At 43.3% G+C, this 21,336-nt stretch overlaps 3 protein-coding genes across 3 annotated transcripts; 2 read left to right on the plus strand and 1 right to left on the minus strand.

Annotated features, from left to right (window-relative positions):
- The first annotated feature begins 498 nt into the window (after window positions 1-498).
- LOC128757288 (peroxisomal succinyl-coenzyme A thioesterase-like) lies at window positions 499-7,430 on the plus strand. Its single transcript, XM_053862459.1, has 10 exons — window positions 499-2,673; window positions 3,001-3,100; window positions 3,172-3,362; window positions 3,434-3,588; window positions 3,681-3,800; window positions 3,982-4,067; window positions 4,637-4,730; window positions 4,877-4,957; window positions 5,583-5,718; window positions 5,914-7,430. The coding sequence occupies exons 1-10, from the start codon at window positions 2,481-2,483 to the stop codon at window positions 6,036-6,038; spliced, it is 1,281 nt and encodes a 426-aa protein (XP_053718434.1). The 5' UTR covers window positions 499-2,480; the 3' UTR covers window positions 6,039-7,430.
- A 290-nt stretch (window positions 7,431-7,720) lies between these two features.
- Window positions 7,721-11,195, plus strand: LOC128757249 (bile acid-CoA:amino acid N-acyltransferase-like). Its single transcript, XM_053862392.1, has 11 exons — window positions 7,721-7,860; window positions 8,194-8,399; window positions 8,661-8,760; window positions 8,837-9,027; window positions 9,099-9,253; window positions 9,340-9,459; window positions 9,661-9,746; window positions 9,820-9,913; window positions 9,997-10,077; window positions 10,410-10,551; window positions 10,738-11,195. The coding sequence occupies exons 2-11, from the start codon at window positions 8,207-8,209 to the stop codon at window positions 10,860-10,862; spliced, it is 1,287 nt and encodes a 428-aa protein (XP_053718367.1). The 5' UTR covers window positions 7,721-7,860; window positions 8,194-8,206; the 3' UTR covers window positions 10,863-11,195.
- Window positions 11,196-14,124: 2,929 nt separating this feature from the next.
- c4h12orf56 (chromosome 4 C12orf56 homolog) lies at window positions 14,125-21,125 on the minus strand. The gene is made up of 14 exons (XM_053863428.1): window positions 20,845-21,125; window positions 19,391-19,556; window positions 18,107-18,122; window positions 16,667-16,868; window positions 16,225-16,374; window positions 16,088-16,164; window positions 15,878-16,022; window positions 15,641-15,732; window positions 15,232-15,321; window positions 15,034-15,121; window positions 14,879-14,953; window positions 14,667-14,744; window positions 14,324-14,505; window positions 14,125-14,261 (listed from the first exon to the last, which is right to left on the minus strand). The coding sequence occupies exons 1-14, from the start codon at window positions 21,094-21,096 to the stop codon at window positions 14,150-14,152; spliced, it is 1,725 nt and encodes a 574-aa protein (XP_053719403.1). The 5' UTR covers window positions 21,097-21,125; the 3' UTR covers window positions 14,125-14,149.
- Between the last annotated feature and the right edge of the window lie 211 nt (window positions 21,126-21,336).

Genomic DNA, 21,336 nt, shown 5'->3' on the forward strand with positions numbered 1-21,336 from the left:
ATTGTATGCAATATGACTCCTTTGTGAAAACTAATAATGAGATTGTTTTACATTTATGTTTCAAAATGAAAATGTAATACACGGAGCACCGTCTGCCATGACAAAGGTGAAGATTTGTAGTAAGTTCACACGATTATCACGTCATCGTACACGTACCGCACATGCGCAGACTCATTCTTGCCGCCTACACTTGAGTCGCCTCAGCTCTCACAGTTGAGTGGCGAGAAGTTGTCACTTCAGTTGAGCAACTTTAAACTCTTCTTGAAAACCCTTTTTATTGACGGATACGTATTTTGCAACTTGTTTCTCAGCTTCCGGCTATAGTTCTGACGCCAGAACGGTGAGACTCTAGTATGGTTGAGCTAAGCCAGTGAAGGTCGCGGGGGGACTTTTACCGTGCTGCAGTGGTTCTTAAGATCTTCTTCTTCTTTTCCCTTCGCCTTCTCCCTTCAGGAGTCGCCACAGCGGATCATCCTCCTGCATCTCACCCTGTCCTCTGCTTCCTCTTCTCTCAAACCTACAAACCTCATGTCCTCCTTCACCACCTCCATAAATCTCCTCTTTGGCCTTCCTCTCCACCTTCTGCCTGGCAGTTCCAACCTCAACATCTTCCTACCAATGTACTGGCTCTCTCTCCTCTGTACATGTCCAAACCATCTCCATCTAGCCTCTCTGACTTTGTCTCCTCAACACCTGAGCACATCTGCTGCCCCTCTGATCTACTGCTTCCTGATCCTATCCATCCAAGTCACTTCTAGAGAGACCCTCAACATCTTCATGCTACCTCCAGCTCTGCCTCCTGTCTTTTCCTCAGTGCCACTGTTTCTAAACCATAAAACATTGCTGGCCTCACCACAGTTTTGTGCACCTTCCCTTTCATCCTTGCCGACACCCTTTTGTCACACCTGACACTTTTCTCCACTTATTCCATCCCGCCTGCACCCGCTTCTTCACCTCTTTGTCACACTCTCCATCGCCCTGGACAGTTGAGCCTAAGTACTTAAAATCCTCTGCTTTTTTATCTCTCCATCCTGTAACTTCACCTGTCCACTTGGGTCCCTCTCATTCACACACATGTATTCCGTCTTACTGCGGCTAACCTTCATTCCTCTCCTTTCTAAGGCAAACCTCCACCTCTCTAGCTCTCACCACAGATCATAATGTCATCTGCAAACATAGTCTAACCCCATCTGTCAACCTGTCCATCACCATGGCAAAGAGGAAGGGGCTCAGAGTTGAGCCTTGGTGCAGTCCCACCTCCACCTTGAACTCATGTGCAGCTCACCTCACCACTGTCTTACACCTGGCATACATGTCCTGCACCACTCCAACATACTTCTCTGCCACTCGACTTCCTCACACAATACCACAACTCTTCTCTTGGCACTCTGTCGTACGGATCCGGATCCACAAAGACACAATGGAGCTCCTCCTGACCTTCTCTGTACTTCTCCATGAACATCATCAAAGCAAACATTGCAACTGTGGTGCTCTTTTTTGGCATGAAGCCAAACTGTTGCTCACATTTGCTCACTTCTGCCCTTAGTCTACTTTCCACTACTCTTTCCCACAACTTCATCGTATGGCTCATCAACTTTATCCCTCAATAGTTGCCACAACACTAGACACCTCCCTTGTTCTTGAAGATGAGCAGAAGCACACTTCTCCTCCATTCCTCAGGGATCTTCTCACTCTCAAAGACCTTTTTAAATGTTCTGGTCAAAAAGTCTACTGCCACCTCTCCTAAACACTTCCAGACCTCCACAGGTACATCATCAGGACCCACTGCCTTTCCACTCCTCATCCTCTTCAATGACCTTCTCACTTCAGCCTTACTAATCTTTGCCACGTCCTGAAATATGATGGTCACTCCTTCTACTCTTTGTTCTCTCTCATTTTCCTCATTCATCAGCTCTTCAAAGTACTCTTTCCATCTCACGCAACACACTTCTGTTATCAGTCAAAACACTTCCGCCTCTATAACCCTAACCTGCTGCACGTCCTTCCCATCTCTATCTCACTGCCATACAATCCTGTACAAATCCCTCTCACCCTCCTTACTGTCCAACCTCACATACAAAAACAGCTGCTTTAAGATACAGGTCTGAAAACGTAAATAATGAGAAACAAGGAAAGGGCAAGTGAGTTTGAACCAAGATTACCTGCCATAAAAAAGCCGGAAGACAGTGCTGTTGAATCCTACAAATCTAACAGGTTTTCACACTGATACAAACATTTACAGAAGTAAAGTAGTATTTACTTTAGAGGGAGATGGAGAACTCTACCCTTAGGTTAGATCCGGTGTTTAGGCATCGACTGGTAACAACGGAACACGCGATAATAATTGAATAGGTGTTGATCCATTCTGTATTGTCATATGAAAATATTTTGTCAAATGAAAATAGAGGTTATACAAATATTTCACTAGAAAAGCCCTGTTGCATCTGACTTTTTTTTCTCTCCACAGCCCAGTTTCCATCATGCACAACAATCTCCGTCCGATCCTCTTTGTCAGACCCATTCGGGCTCTGGTGGACGAACTGTTTAAGGTGTTGGTTGACAATCTTCGTCCGGGATCTCCAGTGACGCTACACTCGCTCCATCTTTCAGAAGATGGAGACCACTGGGAGGCTTTTGGACACTACGTCAGCAGCCAGCGGGGAACAGTGTCTGGTATGGAATGTTTTTCAAGTTCCTTATTTGCTGTTCCATTTGATTTTCTCATAAAATATGTCTCTATATTCATCCTGGTTTCTAACTATCTCTCTGGGTCCACATGACGTATTAGGACTTTTGCAGTGTCGCATAATGCTAGTTTTTGAGTGAATTTTGCTCTCAATATCATAAAATCCTGACTACAAACAACCGTGACTCTGAAAATGTCAAAGATAACTCCCCGTTTTTGACAGCGACTGGTTTTGAAACTCATTTTCTTTAGTTCCAGAAGTTTCTGCTCACACGAACCTCACCAAAAAACTCCTTGTCATATCTCTTATCTAGTTGCGGATGATTTGAGCTTCGGAGGAACTTACAGTGGAAAAGAGCCCATGGGTTTGTTGTGGAGTCAGCGGCCCGTTCCTGGAGGTCGCAGAGACCTCAGGTGAACAATCATCTTCAATTCAAGAAGAACATTTTGGGGTTATTTTTTTACATCTTATCTTCTACTTCCAGGTTAAGGAAGATGAACGTCACCACCCCCATGCCAGTCCACATCTCTGTCTACAGTGGACACCTGACTGGAGGCTTTCAGGACCAGTTTCCTCTGGCTTCAGTGCTGACAGAGAGATGGTACATGGCTCCTGGAGTCAAGAGGGTCAGCGTGAAAGAGGGAAATATTTTGGGGACCCTGTTTATACCTCCAGGTAGTTGTCTGGTCACATGGTGCCCAAACTGTTCATCGTATGTTACTCTGAACGCTGTGTTTGCCCTTCAGGTCCAGGACCCTTCCCTGGGCTGCTGGACATGTGGGGTGGAGGAGGAGGTCTGGTTGAGTATCGGGCTGCATTACTGGCTTCACATGGCTACGTCACTTTCGCTCTGTCTTACTTGTCTGCTACTCAGGCTCCAGCTGATAAAACCTTGTTTGAGGTTTGTGCTATTTAAGATAGTTTTCAATTCTGTGACCTTTTTTTTTTTAATCATTTTCGTTCTCATTTACTCGACCCTCTGCTTCTCCTCAGTCAGTGTTTAGCATGTTCAAAACCCATCCTCAAGTCATCCCAGACAAAGTTGGAATATTTGGTCTTTCCCTCGGAACATTAATAACGCTTTTCCTCGCAGTGGAGAGCAAAGTCGTCAGGGTGAGAAATGAATTGCTTCATGAATGCTGTCGTCCTTTCACAGCTGCTTAAAAAATGTTTCATACGTCACTGTGATGTTTCCTCCTCTGCAATTCTTGAGCTCTTAGTGTTGCATTTGTGGATTATAACCTGATTAAGTGACCCACAGGTTCTCCTTGATGAGGTTTTTCTATGTTTCCAGCCCGCTTGTTGTGTTTGCGTCAGCGGTACACACTCCTTCATACGTGACAAAGGCTCAACTCTGACCCTCTCTCATGATATGCTGGGGTAGGTATTCAGTTCATCAGTAATGTCAACATGGTAGGCAGGCGGGTCTCTGCTCACTGCTCCTTCTCGCAATAGTGCAGACTCACTGTGCATGAAGGTCAAATGTCTTCTCGATGATGTTCTGCCTCAGATATTGTCATCGAGGGGAGGCGTGTTCCCATTGAGCATCGTCCCCTCCCTCTTGAGTGTGTTGGTCAGTGAATGATGGGTGTTGTTGTGTGGGGAGACCATGTAGTTATTGTAAATTAGATTTAGATAAAGTGCTGCAGCCTGTTTTGCCAACCCATTTGTTGACTTTGGTAGGTGAAGAGGATTCCCAGAAGCTTTCCCGAGTATTTTTCAGATTATGCGATTCAACACAAGAGGGCGAAACACTGCACTGCATTGAGTCTCCAAAATGGCTTGTGCCTGACTGAGTTGTGGCAGGCTTATTAATCCACCAAATTAAAAACTATCTGCCTGCTTTTCCGTTCTCCCCGCCTTTGTTCGAGCATTAGATATTTGGGACATGAAGAGGCATGTGCACTTGCTGTTTCAACACCTGGCAACATGTTTCCTTGTGATGACAGGGACTACAGCAAGGTCCGTGTGGATGAGAACAACCATGTTATATGGCATGATATTACTCTTCCCATTTCTACAGATTTCTCACGAAAACTAGACGTAAGTTGATTTCTGCTGCTCCATTGAGTAATATGGTATTATACATTAAGTATTATATCATTATCGTTTGTATTAGTATATAGTATATTATTATATTATTATATTAGTATTATACATGACAGTCTGCTATTTTCTTTCTTCTTCAGCTGAGCAAACTCAACTGTCCATTGATGTTGGTCAGCGGCACTGATGATCAGAGTGTTGCTGCTGTGGAAGCTGCCGAGGACGTGAGGACACACACACACATAAATACTCACACAGTTATGTTTTTATGTTTTGTGGGGAACTGTCATTGCCATAATGCTTTCAAGCTCAACCAAAACCAAACTTAAATTCAGTTATAATGGCCTGGTTATTTTGAATTTTTAATCCATCAACTTCCCCACAAATGCATTCGGTCCCCACAAGTTTCCAAGAATTCGTTCCACAAGTATAGCTATGAAGCTAAGAAATGTTTCAGATTACAATGTCTGACATCTCACCTGGATATTTGCTCTAGGAATATAATCACTTAGCATTTTAAACATCATTTATGGCAGCAATGAAGATCTGATCTCTGAAAGGATCAATGACAATTGTCATATGTTTTGGGCTCTCAATAGACTGGTTTTAATCTCAATTAATCGCACATTTTGTGTCTGTTCTAAATGTCACTTACAGGAAGAATGTTATCAACACAATAGTGACCAGTAATGCTTACAATGTTGGGCCTTTATCATGTTTTTGAACCCTTCCAGTGCCTCTGGGTTATTCTAAAGAATGTTCTTGATACTATCTGTTGTATGAATATTCGATTCGGTAAGACTTGTGATTGAGGAAACTGAATGTCTGTATTTCACCTCTGACCTCCAGATGGCCCAGATGATACACGCCGCTGGAAAAGATCACCTGCTGACCAAGCTGGTCTATCCTGGTGCCGGACACCTGATCGAGCCACCCTTCGCACCACATTGTAGATTCTCAAGGTTCATAAACAAGGGAGAGAAATGTGAGTGCAGGGTTGTTTACACTTTGCCTACATTCACGCTATACGACAACATAAGTCTTTGAATGAACATGTCAAAAGTGAGTGACATCAAGTTGTTTTGTTGACCATACCACAGTGTTTGTCTATGCGAAGTAAATTTGACTTCATGCAGGTTGGTCGATAGCTGAACGGCAACATTGTCTGTATGTGTTGCAGTGACGTTCTTGTGGGGAGGACACACCAAACCTCATTCTGACGCTCAGGAAGACTCCTGGAAGAAGATCCTAGCCTTCCTGCAGATGCACCTCTACAGCAGCTCCAGTCCAAGAGCCAGTATGTGACTCTGGAGCAGCTGGAGATCAATCAGAGCGGAGCAGAGGTGGAACCACAGAACAGTTTTCATCTCTGTCTTGACACATTTGAGCTTCTTCTTGCTCCTGCTGTTTGTCCTAAAAATTCCTTTATATCATTCAATGACTTGATTCAACGCTTCACTCATGAGTGTCACTTGTAAGTGTGCTAAAATAAATTCGATTTGTTTTACTGTATCTGAGTGTATTCACAACATGATCCTCTTCATGCAGGAAATTACCAAGCATAAGTGAAGGAACCGTGGGGGATGATTAGGAAGACCCCCCCCCAATATAGGAGATGGGCGCAATTGTCCCACCTGAACATTGTATTGCAGAGGTTTTCAACTCATGCTTTTGTTTTGAAAGCCCAACACAGTGTCCTATCACTGGCCTGCCCCCTTCCATCCCCCTCTGAGTGTGTTTGGGAGAGGAGAGATAGTGGGACACAGCAGACTGTCTACTGACAGATAGTCAAGCAATTGAGGCCAAAAGTTCTGTCAGCAACATTGCTGTAAATATGGCTTGTTTACGTCGGTTTATTAAAGGCACGGTGATGCACGACTCTTAGATGTGAGAGTATCACTTTTATTCAGTTTTGTTGACCAAAGTTGCAGTGGTTAGTAGACCTTGATTTGTTGGCCAAAGCGCTGGATTCAGATTTAAACTGACTCGGCCTGTTTGAGCAACTGTCTTTTACTGAAGGGGTTTGTAAGCAGCTTCACATTAATAAGTGGTAGAATCCTATAATAATACAACATTACATCTTTGTGCTTTAAAATGTTATTAAGAAGTTCATCATTTGTTTTTGACATTACTTGTGTTGTTTTTGTCAGAAAGTTGTTACTTAAAGAACCAGTTCAATTGCCAGTCAACCTAAGTCACTCAGGTCAAATTGTTTTTGACTAGTAAGCCTGTTAAGCCATGCACCTGTGTGTGCTACTAACTTTGTCTTTATGCTCCGGAAATATTTGGCTTGCTCGTACAAGTGTTGCCACCTGATAAAGTAAGGATACAGCCATGGAATAACGTAATCATTATGTTTTGATTGAAGACTCAAGAGAGAAATAGGTTTTCTTAGTTGTTTGCCGAAATTGTGGGGTTATAGAACACACACAGGTTATACATGTGATTATACAGGTGTGCAGTGCACACGTATTAAGAATAAGTAAAAGATTCCGTAGCATTTTGTTAATGTTTTGTAGTGCTGTGAACTTCACAATTTACAATCTCATTTCCAATTTGTGCCCCCCGTGTTAAACTTGTTACTACGCCCATGTTAACACAAAAGAAAGAAACCATGCACTCTGCATAGACATCTTCACTGTGTTCAAAATGTATTTATTTTCCATGGTTTGTGTTTGCTCCTGTAAATGTATTGAGTTGTTGATGGAGAAATATGTGTAATAAATCAACAAAATGATTTTGGCAATTGAAATGCTGTTTTGTTTTATCATATTGAGGTAATGGTCAGTGTTTGTTGTTATATAAATATGAAACACATTGTTTTAAATCACCAATAGAAGTCCTTGCTCCCTCAGTATTACACATGGGTTTAGCTCACCTATAGACAGTGAAACAAAGCTCTGCTTCTGTTTGCGTGTCACTAGTGGACAATGTTTGTTCACGTGACCGTCCACAGAACGCTCATGCGCATGCTCGCTACAGCTGAGTTGAGTTGCCGACCCGAAGACTTGAGGGCACTGGACGTGGTACCCAGTCGCTCAGCGTAAAAACTCTGTGATTGTTGTTGAAGTGTCAACATTCTGAAACGGCTGCTCGTCTTTCCTCCTGCGACTGCGACGAAAGAGCGGTGAGACTTCAGTATGGATGAGCCACTTGTGCTTGTCGTTGACATTTAGCAGCTAGCGAAGAACAAGTTCAGCTTCAGGTTTGGGCTCTGTGAGGCATGAGAAGCGGTGCGCTGTCATGTCAGGAACATGTCTGCGTGTTATTGTTAAACCTTCAGTCATACTGAGCTGGTGTTGTCCGACTACAAGGGCGCCCTTCCGGGACAGGTGGGACTTCGGTCTGAGGAGGCTGACCTAAATGTTGAGCAATGAAATGTGTCCCCTTGTTGGAGCGGAGCAGTGAAAGGTCCCGATTTCTTCCAGACGTTGTATCTGCCCTTTTCTTCTCTCCACAGCCTAGTTCCCATCATGCACAACAATCCCCTTCCCATCCTCTCTGTCAGACCCATTCGGGCTCTGGTGGACGAGGTGTTTAAAGTGATAGTCACGAATCTTCGTCCGGGATCTCCAGTGACGCTACACTCGCTCCATCGTTCAGAAGATCAAGACCACTGGGAGGCTTTTGGACACTACGTCAGCAGCCAGCGGGGGACAGTGTCTGGTAAGGTTCTGGTTTCATGAAATCCCTCAGTTGTCATTTATTCTTTTTAAAACACCTAGGTTTCAGGTCAAGTAGTAGGTGACGGGTCCTTTCCTTTGTTCATTGTACAACTATCTTGTGCATGAAAAGAGCGTTGTCAGATTTGACCATCTTTTCAGAGCACGAAAACTTTTCTATTTAGGAATTTTTCCAGGAGTTTCCACTGACCACTACTCTATAAAATCCTTCCGAGCCTGACCGTTCGTCGTATCACTTCTGTAGTTGCGGATGATTTGAGCTTCGGAGGAACTTACAGTGGAAAAGAGCCCATGGGTTTGTTGTGGAGTCAGCGGCCCGTTCCTGGAGGTCGCAGAGACCTCAGGTGAATGATCATCTTCAACTTGAGAAGGAGAGTATATATGATCACTCTAACAGCAGATTTGATCTTCTCCGGCCAGGTTACGGAAGGTGAATGTCACCACCCCCATGCCGTTCCACATCTCCGTCTACAGTGGACACCTGACTGGAGGCTTTCAGGACCAGGTTCCTCTGGCTTCAGTGCTGACAGAGAGATGGTACATGGCTCCTGGAGTCAAGAGGGTCAGCGTGAAAGAGGGAAATATTTTGGGGACCCTGTTTATACCTCCAGGTAGTCGTCTGGTCACATGGTGCCCAAACTGTTCATTGTATGTTACTCTGAACGCTGTGTTTGCCCTTCAGGTCCAGGACCCTTCCCTGGGCTGCTGGACATGTGGGGTGGAGGAGGAGGTCTGGTTGAGTATCGGGCTGCGTTACTGGCTTCACATGGCTACGTCACTTTCGCTCTGTCTTACTTGTCTGCTGAGCAGGGTCTGTTAAGTGAAAAAGATTTTGAGGTTTGTGTTATTTAAGTGCATTTTACTTCATTGTTCTGATACTGCTACTCACAGCCCCACTTTGTCGACCCCCTGCTTCTCCTCAGTCAGTGTTTAACATGATCAAAAACCATCCTCAAGTCATCCCTGACAAAGTTGGAATATTTGGTCTCTGCTTTGGTGCTATCATAACGCTTTACCTCGCAGTGGAGAGTAAAGCCGTCAAGGTCAGAAATGAGTTTCTTCATTAATAGTACTCGTGATGATATAAAAAGAGCTTCATATTTCCATGACCTCCTTTGTTCTCGTCCAGCTCTTTGTGTTGCATCTATCAAAAGTGTGATTCAAATTGAGGTCGATTGGAACTTAGCAAGTCTGCCTCAGGTCCTCCTTGATGATAAATGTGCAGTATTGTTTTATGTTTCCAGCCCACTTGTTGTGTTTGTGTCAGCGCTACACACTGTAAAGACCATGAGAACGGCTCAGGTCTAAATCTCTCTCTTGCAAAGTTGGGGTAGGTAATTCACCTCGTAAATGTCAGTGACTGTGCGAGTTTTACTGAAGCAGCATGTTGTTTCTTTGTGAAGGAGCAACAGCAAGGTCCGTGTGGATGAGAACAACCATTCTATATGGCGAGATATCACTCTTCCGATTCCCTCTGACTGCTCCAGAAAACTAGACGTAAGTGTTGTTTACAACATGTATTGTTCTTGTTTCACCGGCGTCTTTCGTTGTGTGTAAATGTTTGTTTTCTTTGTTTTTAGGTGACCAAAATCAACTGTCCGTTACTGCTGGTCTGTGGCAATGATGATCAGAATGTTGCTACCATGGAAGCTGCCGAGGACGTGAGGACACACACACACATGAATACTCACACAGTTATGCTTTTATGTTTTGTGGGGAACTGTCATTGCCATAATGCTTTCAACCCTAACCAGGACCTAAACCAAACTAAAACCAAAGGACACTCTCACAAGCTCGCTCGCACACACCACTTACTGTAAAGAGCGAGAGGTCTTCAGAGAAAAGAGTGTACTTGCATATTACCTGAGATAAAACCTCATTATTACAGTAAAAAAAATTCAACATAAATTTTCATAACCATACCCTGACTTCAACGTAGATGCATCTGTGGAGGAAACTGATGGATATTCTGTATTTCACCTCTGACCTCCAGATGGCCCAGATGATACACGCCGCTGGAAAAGATCACCTGCTGACCAAGCTGGTCTATCCTGGTGCCGGACACCTGATCGAGCCACCCTTCACGCCACATTGTAGATTCTCAAGGTTCATAAACCCAGAAAATGGACACGACTGTGAGTACTTTGTGTTTTACTCTCTGCCTACTGAAGACTTTACATTTCAGAAATGATGGAACTAGTGTCATTTATTGCTGCTCGTACTGTTCTGAATCGCATGTGCAAAATAACTTTGATGTCATGTTTTATTATAGAGGCCACAATACAGTAATGTGTTTCAGTCATTCATTCTGTGTGTTTCAGCAACAATGCTGTGGGGAGGACACACCAAACCTCATTCTGACGCTCAGGAAGACTCCTGGAAGAAGATCCTAGCCTTCCTGCAGATGCACCTCTACAGCAGCTCCTGTCCAAGAGCCAGGATGTGAGTCTGGAGCAGCAGGAGGTCAATCAGAGCATAGCAGAGGTGGAATCACAGAGCAGTTTTCATCTCTGTCGGAAGTCAGTACAACTTGTTCCTGCAGCTCTTTTGTCTAATGAACAATTCATTCAGTGAGTTGATTTACTATTTCACTGTATTAAAATGCCTTGCAACAACAGTATGTTGGATCTGAATGCCACAACAGTGGCCTATTGTCTGCAATCATCATGTGGGAAATTAATACCGTAGCTGCTCTTTGCTGTTTTAATAATGTTATTATTACGAATATAAAATTAATGATTGCATTTTTTTTCTTAAATAAATGACCTGTTTAAAAGTACCTTGGAGTTATGGTCAGTCTGTGCGTTCTGTACCGCTGAATTACCTGCATATGTGACTTTTTGAAGTCAGAATTCCAAAGATGGTAATTGCGTGAAAAGGAAGTGTTACTTGATGTTTTTCTCTGTTAAAGTGGGAGCATGTTATGTTGCTCAATGTCGAATAATATTTTAATTCCCTCACTTAAGTAAAACATTTCATGTCACAGTATTTATCACGTTGTTATTGCACTGTGGTCCAAAAGTACTTAAATGCACTGAAATCATTTTACAGTGTTTTATTTAGTAAAAAGAAAAAGAAAAAAACAATACTATCCTATACTAGTGTTTGCAGCAACATTTAATTATTAATAAAAATGTCTTCTCTCCCTTCAAAATAACTAGAATTGCTGGTTTTGCTCGATTTAAGAATATTGCAATCAAATATAAACATATATGGAGTGCAGTTTGGAATAGGTTCATATAGGGATGCTCCGATCGATCTGTCACCGATCATGATCGGCAGATGATCATGATATCTGCCGATCACTACCTGACACTGCCGATCACAACAACTGATCACTTGTGACAGCCGGCGCTCTGATGAAGCCCTGCTGGTTGTGATGCGTCCGCTCCTCCCTCCCTGCTGCTCACTTGGCAGCAGCATGTCTACTGTGGAGGTCCTTTCAATCTGTCATTTAAAGTTTGCATCCTGCAGTTTCATCAGTCCGGATGAAGAAGCCACTCCAAGCATCACTGGGTCTGATGTTGCATGTCCATTCCGCTCATTTGTGGCCACTAGGGATAGGCAATATGGACAAAAAAAATGTCATGATAAATGTTGCTATTTTGGCGATAACAATAATTCTGATGATAAATACATTTTGATTCTATTCCATGAGTAGAGACACACTTTAGTCGCTCTTGAAACTGTTTTATGATTAAACTTATTAGTGGAGTTTGTCTCCAACATCATTATTTGTTTTTGTTCAAGTGTAATAGTTAACTAAGTGTAGAGATGAAAAATGGATCTCTCGTAGAACCCGCTGGTGTCTGGCAGACTGCTCTGCCACCTTTATTTAGGGGTTAAATTGAGCCGCCTGTCTGCTGTCCCCAATGGACCTCATGCAATGTTCCCTCTAATTTTTCATGTGTCTAAGCAAACCCACAAACTCTCTGAGCGGTCACCCGGACCACTGTGAGCGACCTGTCGTCGGCTGTGTCTGTAATAGTTTATAATGGCATTAAAATATTTAAAAATGTATTTACAATTTGTGTAATTCACATTGAGGAATGGAACATGTGTGAAATGTAATATGGTTTTTTTTATATCAAAAACATAAAATTTCATATATATATATACATATTAGACCATTGAGGTCGCTGGATATCAAAGAACTTCCAGCAACTTTTACAAACATTTAACCTCAAACGAATTGATAAGGCATATGTCTGTTGTGAGACTGTATTTATTCCTCTTGAGGCTACCGTAGTCTGTGACCGCTCCTCATGGAGCAGTGAGCCTGTGTAGAGCAGGCTAAATTGAAGAAAAAACAGGTGTCTTTCACTGACTACACAGTTCCTCACCTGACTAGCGTGTAGTCTGAAACCTGCGCTGCAACGATTCTCTCTCCTCTGCGTAACTCTGCCGCCCCAATTGAATCAGTGCATGTGCACATTTTGGACCAATCACGAGCGACTTTAAGAGTAGAGCAGCTCTTAAACAGCCGCCAGCTCCAATAGTTCACTTCAAATAGCAGCTCTTCTAGTTGCTGTTAGTTCTATTGTGTATGTGGTGGTGTCACTCAGCGGACGGTCTTAAGCACCACTACACCGACGGCGCAGTCAGCGCTTCATTTTGTTGATCTAATGTCGTAAGGCTTTATGTCTTGACGGCAAGAAGCCCTGTATTCCAGAAATTGCGGGAATTTATATTCAATTCAGGATTAATTTTTGTTGCGTACAGTAGATATTTTTGTGCGCTGAGATCTTATCCGCTGTGTGCAATTGCTCAGCTTTGAGGGAACATTGATCTCATGTCTCTTTACAGTTTACTTTACCTATGGGCCCATCTGGATGCATTTCTTAGATGCTGTTGAAGAAATATTAGAAATAATGTCAATACATGATCATTTTGTCATATTCTATTTTCGAAATCATTATATAAACTGCCAGTCCTTTCTTTTGTGTCATGAAAAATACTGGAGCGGAGGTTCGTATCCAACTATCCAACTATTTTCAATTCGTGTCAGTGTGTCAAACGCCACAAAGCTGGAGCGCGCAGCACACTGTCACCGTCTCATCAGGCTCACGTGTGTTCAAATGCCAATCAAAAGAGGCTACGTTTCCGTTGTGTCAACATCGTATATTTGAAAGATTTCATGTCGACCGTGCTGTGGAATCTTCGCTGCAAACTTCACTACGAGGGCTGCGTACATGAACGCTCTTATTACGTGATATTTCTGCTATATCATCAGAATATATTTGATTTAATGACACAAATGGCATGTTTGATGGACTCAACTTCAGTGGAGCACAGTGATCCAGGAAAACAATAATGTCACATGCATTTGGGATTCCAACTCAACGTTTCCACTGAAATGTTTCACTATGCAAAACAATATTGGTTCCTGATTTTTTTTTAATGAAATGGTAATACTGTTTTTACCACGGTTAACCGAGTGAAACTGGTCAGCATTGACACACACTGTGAACTCAAACTAGACAGTTACTGTCCCAGTAGTATGGTCCAGTCTAAAACCATTGGTGTGGTAATCCCTGTTGTTGTGGAGGTCCTGTTCTTACTCCTGCCTTTTACTGTTCAGTAGAATTTGGTTGAACAAAACTTCAGCACAGTATGAAAAATGACTTTATTATTTAAAGGCAAAAGGATGAAATAGGTTTTCATCAAGTGCAAAGACCAGAAAGAAACTCTTAGAAGAGGCTCTTCCAGTTGGACCTCCAGATGGTGAAGAGATCATTGGTGTAGGATATGGTTCAGGATCTGCTCCACGAGATGAACCATGGGTCGGCTGATTGGAAAGTGGGGGGGCAGCTTCTCCTCCACACACGAGGGCTTCACTGCGAACCTGTGGGAGAAGCTGTTTAACGCTCGGAGACTGAAATCTGGGCGCTGTGCTCCGTGTCATACCTGAACTCCTCTCTGAAGTGGTGGTGAAGATGCTGGGCCAGCTGGGTGTCGTGTTGCAGACAGGCCAGCAGGAGACGACAGCGCTGAAACAGCAGCACCGACTGAAGTGGAGTCAGCGGAGAGTCATGCAGTTCGGAGAGACACAGAACCACCTGCTGGGCCTGGTAGCTGATGTAGGGCAACTGTGGAGCAACAGGGCATTTTTAGAAACACAAACCTTAAATGATCCCTTGCATTTCAGGGGCCTTTATGCTGACAGAGACCATCACTGACTCTAGTGAAAACACCAAACAGTCTTTAACAAGATAGATGGTAGCTTCAGAGGCTTAAAAAGAAGGTTCACCAGATTAGGGTCCTGCTGCAGAACTCTGAGGATCCAGCCCACAGACAGGAAGTTCTCCACCGAGGAACACTTGCTGGCCTGTAGCACAAGTTGATGTCAAACAAAATGGGTAGGGTGGAATGGGTGAACGGAACCAGACAGATCAAGTATCCCAAACATAAGCACCAGCGGTGAGAAAGATGCTCATGGAAAGATGCACGTTCTTCACTCACCTCATTTCCTAACAGCAGCAGTTCAAACAGAAGTGAGCAGGAAGCATCCAGGTACTCGGCGAGTAAGTCCTGCAGCTGATGGAGCAGACAAATATGGGAGTCGATTATTGTCGCTGGTCACGAGGCAAAGCTGAGGGACTCCTCAGGAAACTCACTTGGCAGTCAGTGATGTCGGCTTGTTTCTTGATCTGCAGTTCAGGATCACAAATGAGGCTCAGCAGCATCCTGGAGGCCAGGGCTCCTCTGTCAACAGGAGAATGCACGTGCATCACTTTGCTGTTACAGACTGGTTGTCACTGCCAGTGTCTTGTAGGATGTTGCAACTGCACATTTTAAATCAGACATGCGCCCACCTGTCTGCAGATAGAAGGTTGAGTCGCGCCGGTTCAAAGTCTGTGTCTCTGAACATGACGGCGAGCGTCTGCACAATCAGAGTTCCGAGTCTGATGAAGATGTCACAGCAAACATTTAGGATACATTTCCTTTCAGGATCGAAAATAATCCATGCACAAATGTGATTCAATCACAAACAAAGCATCAGATTTAGTGGCCTCACAAACATCAGGGTGGAAGTGCTCCTGTTAGGAGCGAACAGCTGCATAATGTGATTTTTTTTTAGGCTTCTAGCCTGAAGATTTTGAATGTATTAAACTGCCATGTATTAATCGTATTAATACATGTAATACATGTATATATATATATATATATATATATATATATATATATATATATATATATATATAAAAGCAAGCAGACACTTACAAAAGTTGATCTGCTGTGTAAACACTGACACTCCGGCAACTGAGCAGAGACTCATCCAGGAATTGAACCAGGAACACACACACCTCACCGCTCTGGAACACAGTGAGAGAATTCATTCGATTGAGCTTTAACTACTTTTCAACTTTAGACGTATACATTTGTGCCACTGTGTGACCCACAGTAGACATGTAATGTGTTTTTCCATCGTCTGGACGTGAGAGGCTGTGAAGATCTCACCCTCCAGAACAGTCGTCTCAGCATGACGTCTCTGTGAGCGGCTGTCTTGAGCTCCTGCAGCAGCAGATAGAAACTCTCCACGTTGTTTCCCGCCTGCAGCAGCTCGGAGCTCAGCTGGTTGAAGAGACAGGTCGTCTTCTCCCAACTACACACACAGACAGCATCTATCACTTTCACGCTTTGTCACGAATCAAAAGTCACGTCTCATACCTGATCCCTGCAAGAGTAGAGTGAGTTAGCGGGCGGCACCTCTGTCGGTACAAAGGGTCTAAAATCAAAGTGGATCTCTGCGCACAAACAGAGAGTCAATTACAATGTTTATGTTTGATCGAACAAAGAACTCTCACAATGATGTAACTGTTCCAGGCGCTCTGCAGGTGGAGATAGAGTCTGGACCTGGGTGAGACAGTGTAAAGATGGAGCTCCGCCTCCTTCTCCTCACCGCTGCTCACTCGATCCCGTCTCAACAGGCGGGTCAGGACCGACCCGACTCTCCGCTGAAGCAAAAACATCACATTGACCTTCAGGCAGATGCTTTTCATCCGGTCAAGTGCTGACTCGGCTTATTTAGTCCATCCATGAAGAGCTAGTATGAAGAACAAATTGTATTGCTATGTGCCTAAGAAACTAAAGTTGGATGCGGCTAAATTACGGCAAAGTGGAGGTATTGTGTGCACTGCACTTTGCGACATTGCTTATGAGCTATGTTAGATAGCATGATAAACTTCATCTCACATCTTTGGTAATGTGTCAGGTGATGACGTTCTTCATAATCCTAGTGTTGAGTACCTGGTTGGGATCGGAGAAGTTCATCCTGAGGTCTGGGGGCGATGAAGGGGCACTGGAGGAGAAGACGGAGGGTGTAGCAGAGCGAGGGTAGCTTGGAGGATGAGGCACCTTGGGCAGTCCCAGGGTTTCCGGGTTTGGGCAAGAAGCTGAGCGCTTGGTCTTCAACATCTGGACCTCATCCGTGGAGCCATCGAGCAAGCTCCTGATGAAGCAGTTGGAATCATCAGCTGCTGAATAAGTATTGTCTGAATAACTTTTTTAAGGTTTCATTGTGTTGCGTAACAGAGTCAGCAGTTAGATGAAGGGCCTCTGGGGAGCCACAGATGTGACAATTCTGACAGACTTCCTGTCTCACAGCAGCTCCGTGGGAGCGTCACTGTCGTCTCCAGGCAGCAACTTTACGTCCAGACACAGACCAACTGTTTTGGTTAACACCCAGAGGAGCTAACAGACGTCATGCTTTGCATCAACAGACAAAAAATTATGAGGCTATGAAGCAGGAATTGAATCTCTCTCAATACAACAGCATCTTCATCATGTTCCTTGGTCCACACACCCTTTACATGGACACTCAGAAGTCATTCAGGCGTCAAATCTGGTGTCCTATCAATCAGGCTCCTTGGTTTAGATTTAGAAAACAAGATGCAGCAGGAGGTGAAACTTGCCTCTGTAGTAAATAAGTCATGAGACACTGGAGACAAGCAGACCAACTCTCCACTGAGCTGACTGAGATACCTTGACTGTTTTGGTGGCCGTTGCTGTAAATGCAGGTATGTACTTTGTGGGCTCCTAAAATGCGTCTTCTTTGGCAGCAGAACAAAAAACAGCTGTAAAGACTTTACAGCCCAGCAGTTTGTCTGTTTCCATGACAACCTCATGTGATGTTTGCGTCAATGCCACAACAGTGGTGAGATTCCAGAGCCAGATGAATGAATTTACAATCAAAATAAACTGTGATACGAAGAAGAAATAACCCGCATAGAGAAGAGAGAAAATTAAAAAATAAAATGAAGTGATCAAAAACATAAAATATGCACAAATGACATTTTAATTACATTAAATATCTAAATGATATAAATATATCTCTAAATAAATCTGCCAAGTTTTTATAGAAAGATAAATGATAGTAGGTTATGAAGATTTTAGATGAAATAGATGACAAAAATGTATATATATAATTTCACATATTGACATGGTAAATATATATTTAGCAGATAATAGCAGATAAATGGCAATTTGTTGACTAAATAATACATTTGGCAGCATTTTACGAGGATTCGTTCAGTTTAACACTCAAGTGCTGTGCTGTGTCTTTTGTAAAGTTGAAAGTTAAAGCAGTCAGCAAGTGTCTCTTTACATACAAGGATGTCACCTGACAAACTCCAGGTGAGTGTGTGTGCATGCATGTGTGTGTGTGTTGGTGGTGCTTAGGTCACTTACCTCGGTGCAGGATATCCTGCGGAAAAAAAGACAGAGGGGGGTTGAAGTTACAAGTAAACAAATCTGAAGAGCAGGAGCATGCTGTCTTCAGCATCTCTGTTTTAGGTGCAAAACTGTTGACATTGTTTGCATGGTAAAAATAAATACACTTATTTCATTCAATTTTTACATTTTTATTTGATTATAATGTCTTGCAACGGGTCAGTTTGTAATACTAGCACATATAGTTTATTTTTTATTAGAATGTAGAACAACACGAAAGCTCACTACATTAATTATTTATCTTCTACCAAATCAAGTCCCATCCTGTCCAACTGCTGTTGCTGTTGGTTTGATCTTGTTTTTAGTGCAAGAACTTTCTTTTTCTTCTTTCTGCAGTACCCATCAGACTCAGTCTCCTCCACCAGCCCTATTCATGAAACCATGAACCTCAATAGTTGTCTTCCTCTTCCAACCATCTTCACCGACTGTCTCTCCTCACCATGACTCCCTAATTTTGATTTACTCATTTCTGATTCAGTCGTTTTTAGTCACACAATGATCCGTCCTGAACACCTCCTGTCTGATACAGTTCTGTCTCCACTCAGCCTCTAGTCTTCAGCTCAGATAAAGGGCCATAAATCGAACATCTCTTTCCTGTCAGCCAAAACTGTGCATTTGTTGCTAGTTCGCACTACTGACAATCAAAATACATTTTCCTCTGGTCTGAGATAATTTTATTTGAGTCAGCAGGAGAAATCCCATAAATTGACCACTATTTCACTCCTCTTATTATTTAGATTATTTCTATCATTAAAAGTGATACTACTTTTGAAGCACAATTTTCAATGGTTTATTTTGAAATAACACATGGAAATGAGCTCAACCTTCCTGGCTGCCTCCTAACCTTCTTCTGTTTTAAAAGAAGAAGAAAGAACACATTTATTTATGCTGTGCTACAAAAGCGACGCTGCAGTCCACAAGCAGCACATGGATGCTGATGCGTTGCTTGACTTGGTCTGAAGATGTGTTGGACACAGTGTCAAAACAAAACACTACTTATTGGGAATGTAGGGAAAAAAGAAAAACACAGCAATGCAGATGCAGTAGACAACGCCTTTAAAAAACTCAAGTCTAGATGGGTGGAATGGCGGTCACATTCAGGGATTTCTCTAAATATCATTATGAATTCTTACAAGCGATGTAGCATTGGGGGTTAGAGTTTGGCTGCGAGCTTCACTGAGGCCAACAGTGTGACCAATGTCATGGTATTGTTACTTTAACTGTGCTGTTTCTTGACTTTACCGTTCACTCCATGTGTGGCTGTGGACCTTAAAGCTGGAAGTCCGTCTCTTCGGATGTCTCTCTGCTGCAAGCTCTTCTCCAGAGTCCTCTCCCTGATGTATGTGACGCGTATGTGCTGGCAGCGCTCCCTGTGCTTCCCGCTCAGGAATTCTGGGAAGTCGTTGATCTGTGACGGTGAGGAAGCAGAGGTACAGTCAGCTGTAGAGTGTCACCCAACACCGAGAGCACGAGTCGCTCAGAGCTGGGCCCTTCTTCCAGTGGCAGCTGGTTAAGGTGCTACAGTATGTTGGATATAAACATATATACAGATGATATTTGTTTCATGAGAAAGAGTGTCACAAGAGGAAGTTAGGTGGTTAGATGTGAAGTGAACACTGACTTGCAGTCTTAGTTACGAGACCCCAGCACCTGTTGCAACACCTCCTCCGACTCAAGGGCAGTGATTAGCGCTGGGCGAGTCAGTGCAGCCACTTAGCCCTGCTATATAAAAACCTGCCGTATCACAAACCAGGCTAACGCCATGCAGCGAAGGCTGTGATGCCGACAAGATTAACTCATTTAGACCTGCGACCTCTGACATAACCAGCTAATAGCTTAACCACCATGATTACGCTGCACTTATGCGGCACCGTGTCCATCTTAAGCCTCTGATAGTACTTACGGTGTTGTAATGTGGCGGTTTGGTGATCAAACCTTGAATGTTTGACACTCGCTCTGTCATGTTTCCAACCTCTTGTTCATGTAGCTGCTGAACGGTACCAGTATCATCAGTAAATCATGCCATAGTTTGCCCACAATAATGTGATTCAATACTGTGTTAGCAGCATGTTTGACGGATGAATGATGACTGTTTTAAGCTTCTTTATTTTATGGAGTTTCAGCCTTATTAAGTACACGACTAAGTATTTAAGAAAATAATTTGAAATAATAATTTAAAAAAAAAGAAAATAATTTTTATAGTCACCATTTCATGCTGAGGAAAATTGAATTATTAATCATTTTGAAGTAATCTGGTCGTGTTTGGCTTATTGCAGGTTTCCTGCATTGTATCATGTTTGCAGTACGTTAAGATTGACAACACTGATAACAGCGTTGTTCTTAGATGTAAAAGTTATTAATTCGAGCTTACGTGTTTATAAGTAGGACTTTAGATCGTTTTATAAAACATGTTCATACGAATTTAAACATTGACATGGCATATTACGTGAAACAACGAACGTGAGAAATCGTCAAAGTCAGTCTCTCGGATTTGAGGAATATCTTTTTTTATTGCTGTTTTTGTGAGATTTTATTAGATATCCTTTATTTGTCCCGTAAAACGAGTGCCAGACAGCTTTAATAATAACATTCTTAATAGTTAATAGTTAAATTCTTGCAGCAACGAGTAAGTGACATATCTTTCTAAACATTGGTGTCGAATCTGCCGATATCAACTGGAACTTGGACCAACTCACCAGCTGGATGTCGCGCACGCACCGGTAACTGACGGCCGGTGTGAGCGTGCGTGGCGGGAACTCCGTCAGGTACACGCGCTCGTCACTGAGCACCGCGTGCATGTAGACTCTCTTCACCGTGTCCGAAACAACAACGCACGGTTCGTAGGCTCGAATCCGCTCGTACACGGCTCGCTCCGTGTTCCGCTTCAGGAAGGACTCCAGCTTGATGTTGCAGCGGGACAGAGACGTCCCGGGCGCGCTGAGGGCCATGTCAGCGCGCGCCGCACCCCCGGTGGAGACTTCCATCAGCGGCAGGAGTTGATCTGACAGGTGAACCCCGGCGCTCTCTCGCTCCGTCGCTCTTCATGAGCTCCGATTGGTTAATGTAAGAATGGGCAGATCGCCGATTGGTCAATCTACAACGGAGCTTCTCGCTGATTGGTTGAAAACGGCGGAGGTACATTTCATAAGGTAAAAAGCGCTTTACACCAGATTACAGCGTTATGAGTT

The sequence above is a fragment of the Synchiropus splendidus genome, chromosome 4, assembly GCF_027744825.2.
Source record: "Synchiropus splendidus isolate RoL2022-P1 chromosome 4, RoL_Sspl_1.0, whole genome shotgun sequence".
NCBI lineage: Eukaryota > Metazoa > Chordata > Actinopteri > Syngnathiformes > Callionymidae > Synchiropus > Synchiropus splendidus.

Coding starts and splice junctions, on each gene's coding strand:
- LOC128757288 (XM_053862459.1), top strand. CDS start 2,481: ATGCACAACAATCTCCGTCCGATCCTCTTTGTCAGACCCATTCGGGCT. Junction 3,101..3,171: donor GGAGGTCGCAGAGACCTCAG/GTGAACAATCAT, acceptor TTCTACTTCCAG/GTTAAGGAAGATGAACGTCA. Junction 4,068..4,636: donor CTCTCTCATGATATGCTGGG/GTAGGTATTCAG, acceptor TTGTGATGACAG/GGACTACAGCAAGGTCCGTG.
- LOC128757249 (XM_053862392.1), top strand. CDS start 8,207: ATGCACAACAATCCCCTTCCCATCCTCTCTGTCAGACCCATTCGGGCT. Junction 8,761..8,836: donor GGAGGTCGCAGAGACCTCAG/GTGAATGATCAT, acceptor TTCTCCGGCCAG/GTTACGGAAGGTGAATGTCA. Junction 9,747..9,819: donor CTCTCTCTTGCAAAGTTGGG/GTAGGTAATTCA, acceptor TTCTTTGTGAAG/GAGCAACAGCAAGGTCCGTG.
- c4h12orf56 (XM_053863428.1), bottom strand. CDS start 21,096: ATGGCCCTCAGCGCGCCCGGGACGTCTCTGTCCCGCTGCAACATCAAG. Junction 16,165..16,224: donor CCTGGAACAGTTACATCATT/GTGAGAGTTCTT, acceptor GTTTGTGCGCAG/AGATCCACTTTGATTTTAGA. Junction 14,262..14,323: donor CACTTCAGAGAGGAGTTCAG/GTATGACACGGA, acceptor CTTCTCCCACAG/GTTCGCAGTGAAGCCCTCGT.